The sequence below is a fragment of the Linepithema humile genome, chromosome 5, assembly GCF_040581485.1.
Source record: "Linepithema humile isolate Giens D197 chromosome 5, Lhum_UNIL_v1.0, whole genome shotgun sequence".
NCBI classification, from domain to species: Eukaryota; Metazoa; Arthropoda; class Insecta; order Hymenoptera; family Formicidae; genus Linepithema; species Linepithema humile.
Window position 1 is genome coordinate 18,712,724 of NC_090132.1, and position 12,829 is coordinate 18,725,552.

Genomic DNA, 12,829 nt, shown 5'->3' on the forward strand with positions numbered 1-12,829 from the left:
CTCTGCGTCTGTCGCGGTTCAACCGCGAATCGGCGCAACATTATTATCGCATGTTCTGAAACTAACGAGCGGCGGTGTGTGCGCGCGTATGCGCGTATGTGTATACCTTATGGCGCTTACCGTTATCTCGTATGCCACGGAATTATAGGCAGATCGAGCGGCGATTTATCACGGTAAACCACTTACCGTGGCGCATACGCCGCTGGACACGTGGTTCCTTTTGCCTCGCGCATCAGCCACGTTCCATTCGTTTCGTACGAGGGACACTCATTGCCGGTCCCGATATTTCGTACCGATAACATCGTTCGTGCTTCCAGAGGAACCCCTCGAAGCGCGCTTCTTCTACTTGATTCTCGTCTCCCCCTGTTTCTCTCTTTCTTTCTCGCTCCGTCCTTCTCTAAAGCGTGCATCTTCTGTCATCCTATCAAGGTGCATTACTTATCGGGCTATCGAGTGTCCTGACCGTGATCCTGGCACGCGAGCGACGATACGATCGAGCCACTCGATCATCCTATCGCCGCGCAATGCGCCGTCGCTCGGCAATCTAATTAGCCAGCTTGGGAAAAGGATACGAAATCCTTTCATGAAGAGCGAAGTGTGTGCGAGAGAAGGATGGAAGGAGAATAACAGAAAGAGAGAGGAGAGTGTCGTGCGCGTTACCGATTTCTGCGGCATGATTCTCGTAAGATTCTCTCGCGATCCGATGTTTCGGTCGAGCAAGAGATGTCGGTTAATTAAATGTTCTCGTAAATATTCGCATACTCGCGTCCGCGTGCGTTATTGCGACGCCGCATTAGCGAGAGGGTGATTTATACCACGGTAAAGGAGGGAGATTACTTTAGGGCTTGCGATTGCCGCATCATGGTCGTAATTTATTGCACGATTCAATGCTAATGGTCGTTTTCTCGAACGGTGCGCAATGAGAGAGGTATCCCGTCGCGGCCACTCTCCTATTTTAAACTTGTACGCACGCACGTTTTTCAGCATAAGCTATCTTAGAAAAAAGCAAATGTCTGAAATTGTAGCCTTAAACAGCGACATATGGTTTGCTAACAAGTGTACGATCTCTCTGTTACATCGATAGACATCTATCCACAGCGCTACAATTTATACGACAAAAAATTGAAACGTAGCGCAGAATTTTCTTGTTAAAGATCTTACGAAATTAGAAGCGTGTTACGAAATATACAGAAATGGGGAAATAAGTTATCGTAATTTATTTATCTTATTTATAGATTCTATTTTTTTTAACTAAATAATTTATTCACAGATTTCTGAAGCGGCATGTGAAATATTTAGTGTTGTTTTATGATTTTTATGATGACGAAACGTCAAATACTTGCGGGAATTATTCACGTTATTCGTTCGTAATGCAGGCAACAATGTATGCAACTTCTGTTGCATGAAACTGCGTACCTTATAGCATAATAATTGATTGATGCGCGTGCAAAGCGTAGTTTTGTTTTCGCAAGGTAGCTATTATTGTGTCTTCAAAGGGAAGAGGAAGCAAAAGATATATCGCAAGAAAGGGAGACGCGGTAGAATGGCGGTGTGAAAATCGTCAGTAATTGCAGTCGATCGCCTTCGATCTTAATTGAGACATCCGCCCGTTAGCAAGAAGCTAACTACAGGAAGGAACGATAATAGATGCACTGTCGTTTCTTTACGTAATATCCTGTAACAAAAGTTAGAAGCAAAAAAAAACAGTTTATTTTGATTTTTATACGGTTTGCTCATCCCGTTCTACAATATCTCGCATCGAAAGTTCTGTATCGAGTTTTTTTCATCTATCTATTCAAAATTGAAGAAAGGAAAGAATTAAGAAAGGAAAGAAATTATTTCAAACACTAATCTGCATTTATTTTTTTATTTTACAGATCAACTTTGTGCGCGTAATCGGTGCTACAAAATATATTCGTTCCGTCGTATAGTATAACAAAATGTGCGTCGAGAGTGCCGTTAATGCCGAGAGTTATAGCGAATCTATAGATGAACGCATTTTTGCTGTATGACAAATATTGGGACACGATTTTTTTTTACTTTAGGCTTGGCTCGGGGGAGGGAAAGGTCGGTTTCAATCATAAAATCTCCACTACGGCAGGGCAATCTTCGGTTCTACGTGCAGCGCGCTAGTTGTACAGATAGCCGGACTGTCGAAGGTAGTCGAGGACGGCTACCGGAGTTAGTCAAACGCTACCGATTGCTTTTCAGATGCCTTGTATCTAGTCGGTTGATTGGATGACTAATCACCTCATCTTTTTCGAGCTTACCTTTGCCCTCTGTTTTGAGAGAATCGTGCCCCAATTGGTAAATGTGGTCGTCTGAAACGCGGACGGAATTCGCGCGTAACGTCACAGCTTGGACAATTCGGTTTGATTCGCCTGTGATGTCGGGAGTGCCGTTTTAAGTATCGCGCGATTTTCGTATTCAGGTACGCATGCGAGCAATGCATGCGCCGCGAACGCGTGTGATTCAATGTGAGTGCTTCGAAGGACCACTGAGAGGAGGAGGAGGCTCAGGAGGAGCATCGGGCGCCGGCGGAGCAACTTTACGGTAAGCAATAATTCATTTATTTGTTGAAAATATTGTACATTAAAATATTTGAAAGACAAAATATTTACATTAGTTAATATTTATCATTATTAGAATTTATTCGCATATTTTTTACTTTTTATTTAAATAATTAAACTTTTTTAATAATTCTTTTATTACATATTTGCTTAGAAAACGAATTAAAAGTTCAATGTACTCAATATTTTTTATGATTTCACAAATATTTCATATTGTGAACGCTGCTATAATTTTGATTTATTTCGTGTTTTACAGATCAACTATGCAGATCAACAGAACGACAACTCCGCTGCTGCGCATCGATCGGTGAGTTAGTTTAATTTGTCTTTTATTATTAAGATAATGGATCAAATAATGGTGTAAAAATATATAAACGCGAGACACTTTGCAGGTCGTATAATTTTTATTGCCTTATAGTAGTTATATCAAAATTTTATTCTCTCGTATTTTTTAAAAGTATTTTGAGTTGTACGTGCATTTGTTTTTAAAAGAACGAAGTACTTATTTTTTTAGTTAATTTATATTAAATTTAATTATGTGTTACTAATATTATTATATATATCTAGAAAAGATACATGTTACTACGTTGAAAAAAATTTCTGAATTAAAAAAAGAATTGCATTGGAAAAGGATTTTAAATTTGCGTTTTATAATTACTCGCAATTATAGAAGTATCGAATAATACTGAAAGTCTAAAGTCACAAATCAAAATACATAAAACATCTTAATTTAAAAAAAAAGAAAAAACCGTAGAAAACGCTTACATTTTTTTCAAATGTTTCTCGAAGGATTGTATATATAATTCTGAGATAAAATTGTATAAATAGTGATAAAGCCACCGACGCGGTGGCCAACAATTCGAGAGATTTGTTCGCCATGAATACGCTCGAAGTTATGAACCGACACTCCCACCGACGCTCCCCTGCAGGGTACGTTGGGGTCGATGGGGGAGCATATTGGAATGTTTTAATAATATGCATTCCGATAGAGACGAACTTTTGAAGCTCCGAGGGGAGGGATAGGAGAAGGACCGACGGGGATGAACACACCGCGATACACTTTATAATAATTATAATGGGCCTCCAATCTGTGCGAAGGATATTCGAAGGATTCGGTTTTTCGAGGCCGATATTAAAACTCGCTCACTCGTGGGGTGAGTAGCTGTTCGTAATTATAGACTTTCACCTATTGCGTGCGGGCTGACAGGAATGACGACGTGTTTGAGATAAGTGAGATAGATAAGATAATTTACAGTAATGCGCGCGAGCGGCAGGATATACGCCTGAGACTCGCGATGTAATAAATTTCTCGATCGTTACTATGTGTACGCTTGGGGGGGGGGGGGGGGGGGAGCGGGGGATACTTATGGCTCGTCAAGGAGACAGAGAGTATGCAGATAGCCGCTGACGTTTCTCCCAGCACTCGACACGATTCCGTCGTTAGCGAGCTAAGAAGTTTGCGATGCTGAGTGAATTGTTAAATAAAACCGACACTGATTCAATAGATTGTTGAAGACGTATCTGTTTAGTGATCGTCAAGGTATACTAAATACATTTTATGTTTTTATATTTTATAAATATTTTTTCAAGACACTTAACAGAGCAAAGAATTATCTTGTCTAAAAATGATCAAATTCTTTCTACAGACAAATAACATTTCACAGCGCACACGATTTGTCTCCCATTGATCTCTCTGTTAATTTTACGCGTATGTATCGTTTTTTATATATTATTTTCCAATCAACTTTCTCTTTTTCAAACTTGTATTTTCCGTCGTGTGTGATTTTGATGAAAACGTGAGATGTAATTATCCCTTATCGCGTGCGTTCACATTTTAGACATCACGACGTCGGAATATCCTATATGGCATATGTTTTAATGGGAAAATCGAGGCAATAGATTAACGATGCGTGAAAGGCACCGATTGGTTAAGCCTTCGAGCGAATGGCGCAGTCGACTTCGAATTTGCATATACGGGGGCGTTGGGAGGAACGTCGTTTATTCTTTAGCGCTTCGTGACTTGCTTACGGCTGATAATTTTCATTCGTTGGTTTAGTGAAATACGTGGAACCAGACATGTTTCTTTCACAGTTTGACGTCAAATTATTTAAGTATTTTCTAAATAATATCATGTCGAGCTGTCATAAATATTATTTTGTTCTTTAAAATTGTTAATTCTAATCTTTCCATGAACCTGAGACCTGAGAAATTCGAGAACTCGGCATTTTTAAAAAAATAACCATTATTTATTTTGTTGTAAAATATTTTGAAGGGCATTTCTTTTAGGGTGCTTTTTTTAGGGCATTAATAACGCTTAATATGTGAAAGGGTGTTTCTATTGTTATGGAAACTTGCTATGGTCGTGAATAAGTTTGAACGAGGAAAAAGAAAGTCTATACTAGCTTCTGTTACGAACTAAATATTTACAGAAAAACAATAGAAAATATATTGTGAAAGTGTAAACAGATTAAAAATTATGAAAAAATGTAGCAAATATCCATTGTTCAACTTGTTTTAACACACATTGTTATATTGGATTCCTATAATTAATTTTAAAGTTAAAATTCTAAAAGTAAGAGTAAAATTAAAATTTTTTATAATATATCGATTTACATCGCGTGAGAAAAATATAAACTTATAAATTCCTGAAGGTGAATTCTTCGTCTTGCTTCCGATTCATTTTGAAAGGAGTTCCTTGACGATCTTATTGTGATACTCGACGAAATCGTGTAATTGCAAGTCCCGTCCTTGCCTATTATGGCAACTAATAGGCGGCCTAAATAAATAACACCGGAAGAAAAAACTACGCAGAACAGAGCTACGCAGATGTTGTTACGCCTTCTTCCTTTTAACCGTCCTTTTACCTTTACTCCGTTTGTAAGATCGCTTCAACTGTGAGCTCACAATTAAAAATGGACTATTGAAAGGGTAGCTTGACATTATAAATGTTCCTAAAAAGTGAAAGGAACAAAAGTGCAGATTCGGTGAGATCGTTGTCCAGAAGCACGCAAAAGCCTTATTTTACGATGCCACATGTTAGAGTAATGGGCTCCGTGAGAAACTTAGTTTTTTTTTCAAGTTGAGAATTACATTAAAGGTACATATTTATAATACATATTATTTAATATGTTGATATATCACTAGGGTTTGAAGAAATGTCTTATAACATTCTTATTGTCGTAACCCGAAACTTTTTATAACAGCAATATCTCCTGTCTAGTTTTCATTGAGAGAATGTCGACTCCAAATTCGTCAGAGACGGCTTTTTTGAACCGGGAGGAAGTGCGGTAGCTCAGGTACGCATTACAATCCTCGCCGCGCACCGCGGTATGAACAGCAACGGTCGAGAAAAGGTATCCATTGCAACGTGTAACGCTCGATCGCACGATCGACAGGCCGGATACATCGAACGTATCATCGCCGTCGTTTTTCCGTTAAAAGGCACTTGTTGGAGTGCGTCCGAGCGTGATTGATCTGCTCGTTAAAGTAGCCCCAGTAATCTGCTTTCGAGGATCATAGAGATTCTGTCCGTTTACCACGTTCATCGCAGGGAGCACCCTCCGTTGGCTCCTGGGCGGAAGGACTCGCGCGTTCATCCTGGCGCGCCCCTCGGATGCATCCACGCATGTACGCGCGCTCATAGAAAAATCGGGAAAAATCACAGCCGAGAAAACACAGTGCTCCAGAAAGGAAACAAGAACAAAGTCTTCGATGACGATCTCCGGTCTCGATGTCTTTTTTTTTCTTCTTCTTCTTCGAGACGTAACATGCACAATAGTGGCTTTCGATACGCGGGAAATCCTTTCCGCCGATCTTCGCAGTAACAACTTAAGCGATTGAAAAGATCTTCAAGGATGATTCTCCGGCCTGAATTTCTTTTTGTAAGTTGCGCGGCATTGTGTCGTGTGCGTGCACGCGTGCGCACCCGTGTTTTTTTCACGGGAGAGAAGGAGAAAAGAGAAGGCGAGGAGAATGAGTATTTCTCGATATTCGCATTTGTGCTCTTTTCTTTTCACATCGATAATCAGATAATAGGTTTACAGCTCGTGCAGTTCAACTAAATCATCATACGAATTAGGATCACGAATTAGCTCTGATCCGACATTGAGTTTTCAGAAATCGTAAGAAAAAGTACATAGAAAATGAGAATTTTTTTTTATCATAAAAGTGCGCAAACAGAGATAAACTTGTATCTGTATTAAAATTTTAGATGTGAAATATTTATGAACGCATTTATCGTTTATTCAAATTTTGAAATAATTATAACGTAATTTATACTTATGTTTTAATCAAAATGGAAATATGATAATTTAACTAAAATATATATTGATTTTTTAGGAACGAGAGTGAGAATCAGCTGAGGACTTACAAGTTGGAGTGCAACGATCGGTGAGTGAATTCATGTTTTAATTACAGAATACGAATATAATTTGCTATATCTTTTTATTCACCAATATTTATTTAATTGCTAAAAAGTCTGATCTTTATCAATTACATCTTTGTCTGCATATTACTCTTACTCGCATTTTATATCTGCGATCTAGAGATTTGATTTAAAGAATTTAATCGCCCAGAAATAACGTGATTTAAGTAGATGTCAAACGAACATCTACATCTCTAAAAGATATCTACGGCGATGGCGCGCGCGCGCGTTCGATGCACACCGTGATGCATCCGCAGGTGAAGAATGGTAGCCCGCGAGCGAGAAGGAAGGCCGGCGGGTTGTTGCGGTGGGCCACCATGCTCGCCTATTATGGCAACCGAGCCATGGGGATTCGAAGAGTGGCCCTCGACCAACGGCAATCCGAATAAATAAAAAGGGAAAATAAGATATATGCGTGTGGGTGTGGCGGCAGGCGGGACCCGGGCTCATTGCCACCTCCGAAGCTGTCGGATCTCGCACTCGCCGATAGCTTTACTAGTATGCGTACGAGGGATTTGTGTCGGATCGTATGCTGTACCTCAGCCTCTCCTCTACATACAACATCGAAACCTCCGACCATGATTCTTTACCCTCCGCAGTGACTGCTCTTAAACGTTTTTCGAATCGTCGGTCGACGTTTTAAACCTTGTAATCTCATGTCCCGAAGCGATGTTTCGCCTGTTTTCGTGTGAACCGACAGAATCGTTTCCCCATCCGATTCTCGAGGGATTCTTGGGATTTGTCAGGGAGTTTGCGCATATTTTGTTTTTTGTGCCGAAGGCTATTGTGCATGCTATTCAACACTCAGGCAAAAAATAATATAGCCATAATGGAAGCGATATATATATCGCATTATATATATCGTATGTATTGTTTCTTTATTTTAAATTTTACTACATATTATACAATCTAATTTCATTTTTAATAAAAAATCGACAATGCATATCGGCGATAATAAAGGCACGTGCTGCGAAGATTTAAGAATACGTGCATTTTACTTGTAAGCAAGAAAAAGTATCAGTCCAAACAACTCAAAACAGAAAAATGAGATAGAATATTATTAAATATTTCACATATTAAAGACTAAAATTTATATAGTTAATTTTGAATCAAACCAAAACTGGTTATTCGTGAAAGATGTCGAAGTTGTTTCCCTTTTTTTTATCACATGCTTGGCATAGCAACGCGGGGATGAAGGATCGTCGCGCAATCTAGATCGTGTAAAGGGTTGAAATTGATAAAGTGTTCCTTCCGAGCGACTCTTATGGCCGCGACTAGCGATGACTATCTCTCTGAGCCACCTACGAGACCGGAGATTAGAGCCGGACGAGTAAGTGTGCCCTGGAGAAGCCTAATCGCCGTTGTTCTACTTGCGGCGCGGTCCGATTAGAATCTCAACACCCACGCCGAGGATGCCTCTAGGAGTTTGTTTACGTCGCGTCAACTTTTAGATTTAGTTTAAGTATGCAACGTGGCTTTAACCTAGCAAATAAGCGTAAGAATGTGAGAAGGAAGAAAAGTGTCGTTTTTTGTTGCATATAGGATAATTTTTAAATGAACGTAAATTCTTCAGAGGATATAACATTTCTTTCTTGTCAAAAACTCACTCTGTTTAATGAGAATCACTCTGCTCAATGATTCACTCGGCAACTTACGAATCGAATATTTCCGAAACAACAATATTCTTTGTGTTGGATTAGAAAAGAAACAACTCAAAACATATAAGGAAACAGACGTATAATTGGAGTTTTGGCGAGGAATGCAATTGTAAAGAAATCTGAGAAATCATTGTGACCATTATTCTACAAAATGCATGTCATGATGCATGCTGTGGAGAAAACGATTTTGGAGGGTTACAGTTTTCTAAAGGAAATGAGAGAGAAGTAAAAATATGTTAGGGCAACGTTAAATGGGTTTCGATGGAACTTTACACTCGTTTACTCAAAAGTTTCACGCGGCAGTTAATCCTGAAATATTAAACGTCACGGTAATAGTACTATCGCCGGGACAGCCGTATTGCGTATCTAAAGTCGCTCCTCCATACTTTTCTGGAATCTTAAGTGTACTACGATGAAAAAACACGCATAGCGATGCGCGATGTTTCAAGGCGTACGGCGAAACGGAAGGGACTCGGTAAAGCGGTTTTATTGGCTCGTTTGTTCTCGAAGGTGGCGGTTTCTTTGTCGCGACTAGTAACGATCGTTTTACTACCGGTTTCAGCGATTAGGGCTATCATGACGTTTCGCAAATAAAGAGAAAAAAGAGGGGAGACGCCGGGTGATTTAGCGGTCGTAAACGATCGTAATCAACCGGGGCTGAGCTTCGTCGGTGTATCAGGCACTTTAGGGTGTTCAGGAATTACGGAGAGAAATATATTAGCTAATATAATATAGGTACTTTATGTTCCACCTGACAGAAGACACTCCGTCCGACAGGATTTGCAGCCGTTCCGATAAGCCTACGATACGAGCGCGTTTGTCGGGTCGGATTCTTTCCACCGGCGTGTTTCGTCGTAATTTTTCGCAACGACAATATTTTGAGCACACTTTGTACAAAATACTTGAGAGCTTAGCTTATGTTTGTTGCAACATGGTGCCGCTTTCGCTCCTCTTTCCTTAGTGATCTTTCGTAGCACTCGTGCGGCGCGAGAAATCATTTTCGTAATACTGAAACACTGAATATGCAGAAATCATGTAATTAAATCTTTTAAACGTTACAGAAAACTGAGATATTTATCAAAATTATTTTAGATTTCAATTAATAATGTTTTTGATTAAAAAATGTAAATAATGGAGCACAGTCTGCTGGAGAAGAAACACGCTTTTATCAAGAATTATATTATGAATACCCTGTTAAAGCATATTTTCATATTGTGAAGCCATGTTTTTTCATGTACCGTTGCTGCGATTCGCGACGATTCACCGAGGCGAGCGAGACGAAAATTGATCGAACAAAGAAGTGTTAATTGCGTTATTATGAGCGGCCAGCTTATCGCGAGGGCTCGCCCGTCCACCGAAACGATCGCGATCTTATCGCGTCACGTCGTCCATTGTACGATTATTAAATACGATGATGCGGCTCTATTATTCAGACATCTTTCGATGGCAATGATCGGTGAGAGCCGATCTCCGATCTCCCCCTTATTTCTCCCGCCCGTACGATCGAGTGCCACGAAAAGATCGACGAGACTTCCTACGCGGCTGCGCGGTGGGTCTCCCGGCGTGATCCGCGATGATCTCTGTTTCGACAGCACTATAAATAACGACATGTGATAATTGCCTATTTTCATTTAGAATATATCGATGTCGGCAGTAATGTGGGCAAATTAGATTTTTGCCGATGACTATGAAGAATAGTGTTCAAACATGATAGTCTATCATAAATCTATTTTAACACACAAAAATTGGATCTTATAAAAATAATGATAATTATTTATCATTATACAGAATCATTATCATTATACCATTTATTTTTCTCAATTTGTCTTTTAATATTTTTAATACGTTTAGAATATATTTGAAAGAATAAAAGAAAAGTTTTTGCTAAAAATTGTATATTTTCTGCGGATATTTCTATTTTTATGACGACAGCATCGATCCATCTTATTCAGTGGCGACGTTTACAAGTTAATCGAATATCTCGTCTGTCATAACGTTACCGTCGTACCGGCACGGTGACAAAAATTGATGGCGAGCGATACGCGGCAAGAAAGTTTATTACAAAGTCAAAACACATCAGGTCGTACCTTAAGCTCACAACGATTTAAGGAGAAGATCTCGATCGGATGTATGGAGGAGAGACCACCCGTGCAATCACGTGTGCGCTCTTGAGGTATAACGCATTTCTTCGTGAATCTCGCCGGAGGTCGATCGCGATCTACGATTCCTTGATCGGCGTACGGGCCTTCGGGAATCGTGCCTCGGGGGAATCGTTGGACTTGTCCTAATGCGTCAGTCTCGATGGATCGATCGCCATGAGATCGTGAGTGAAGTTTTACTAGCGATCTTCACATAACATTTGCATAAGTTGTGCCTCTTCTTTTGCGTAATTGATAATTGAATATATTTTTTCCGATGAGATTTTTGAAACGCGTTATGTATAAGATAATTTATAGATTTCAATTTAATTTAATCAAAATTCAAATAGTAAAATCAGATTAATAATGAGTTGATGATTCGATGGCTTGATTGATAATCGATTTATGGCCCACGTGCAACTTGATTTAAAATTTCAAAAAGTTATTTTAAGAGCATAGATTTGATATTAATTAAATTAGAGCACACGCACAAAGTTTGAATTGTATTGTACTCTATTTATAATTTTTCTCTTGAATTTTTGTGGTCACAAAGCGCTTTTATAAGGCGCCTTCACGAAAAGTAAACGATAACCACTCTATCGCAAAGATTATCTCACACACGTCTTTCAATTATTTATTTAAGCACTCATAAGTTGCAGTAGTAATTGATATCTTGATATATGCGCCTATTAATATGTCTCTATCTAAGGCTATAGATAGTCGTGAAATAATTTGTCTTCTCGCATTTCTCTTGGGTCAATTTATCTTCTGACCGGCTTGAATTACATTGCCTCTTAGCTTACGTTCACCTAATGTAAACTAATTTTTCTGATATCGAGCGTTATCGTTTGCCGGAAATTGTCCTTTACGCGCTGAGTTCGACAAATTTGTTGCTTTTATTACAGCTATATATACTTGCTGAAAATTATTTTAGCACAACAGTTTTTAAATGTATAGAAATTCCTAGAATTTCTTTAAAAATAATATATTTAAATCTTAATATTAATACAGATTAAATGCTTTGCACATACGAAATTCATATTTAGATTTAGGAAATATAATTATGACAATCGATTGCGATCCTTAATTGAGATTTACACAGACATTTCTGGCGCGGGTAGTTATAGCACGTGCGAGAAGCACGTGTCGCGCGACACTCTGGTGCACAAGTACGCACGCGTACACGCGTGAAAAGGAACCGTATGAGCCGAGCGATCCTCCTTTTCTCTTTCTCCTTTTTTCCTCGCTCGCGAGAAGAGCTCGTTGGATCGGCGTTTATTAACGTTTTGTTTATACGTCGCGATTAGAGCTAATCGATCCTCCGGCAAAATGAGGCATAATATAGAGCCGCGACGGGCTCATAAATACTCATTTGTGCGGGGCAATTTTGCTCCCTGGATTTTCATCGCCGCCCAAGTTGCCTTCGTTACGCTTATACGGATGGTGGATCGAATATGTGAATTTGTATACATAATTAATCGGCAGTTATATTGTGGTAGCTGCTAGGTATATATATATGTTTATTACGCTGCGATGGCCGTTTGCAATTGTATTTAACTGCAATATCGCGATATTGTTGTCAGGCGATGAAACATCAATAAATAAATAATTGTAGCTTTTAAATACGGTGAGCTGAAATCAATTATATTGTATAATATTTCAGATAGCACACAATCACGATACTTTAATAGCCATAATTAATCAAGCGGCAAACGTAATCGTCGCGTAATAGATCTTCGTCTATGATCGCTCGATAATCGCTGTTTTCCTTTTCCGCTGCTATACGATATCAGTTTTAACTAATCAATCACTACTCTAAATATAAATTATGAAACTTTTATTCGTAAATAAATTTAACAATTTAGATTTTTTCTTACCGCGCAGTTAACAGGCAAAATTTATTAGTACTGAAATATTTATTGTTTTTTTTCTCTTTTTTTTTTCTTTCTCAAGAATATAAAAATTGAAGTAATTTACGGACTACGTGATTTTCATTTCAATAAAAATAATCATATATCTCGCGTTATTAGTAGTTGATTT

General features: G+C 38.8%; 2 protein-coding genes across 7 annotated transcripts in view; both read left to right on the forward strand.

Annotated features, from left to right (window-relative positions):
* Positions 1-2,312, forward strand: part of LOC105676079 (protein abrupt-like) — a 55,169-nt gene extending 52,857 nt beyond the window's left edge. For all 6 annotated transcript variants that reach the window (XR_010890149.1, XR_010890147.1, XR_010890150.1 and 3 more), the window contains one exon: positions 1,878-2,312. The gene's annotated coding sequence lies outside the window, so the exon portion shown is untranslated. The remainder of the gene's footprint in view (positions 1-1,877) is intronic.
* A 264-nt stretch (positions 2,313-2,576) lies between these two features.
* Wnt6 (Wnt oncogene analog 6) overlaps positions 2,577-12,829 on the forward strand; it is a 59,960-nt gene continuing 49,707 nt past the window's right edge. The window contains exons 1-2 of the mRNA XM_067354722.1: positions 2,577-2,877; positions 6,909-6,959. Of these exons, the coding sequence (XP_067210823.1) occupies positions 2,744-2,877; positions 6,909-6,959 (185 nt within the window). The 5' untranslated portion in view covers positions 2,577-2,743. The remainder of the gene's footprint in view (positions 2,878-6,908; positions 6,960-12,829) is intronic.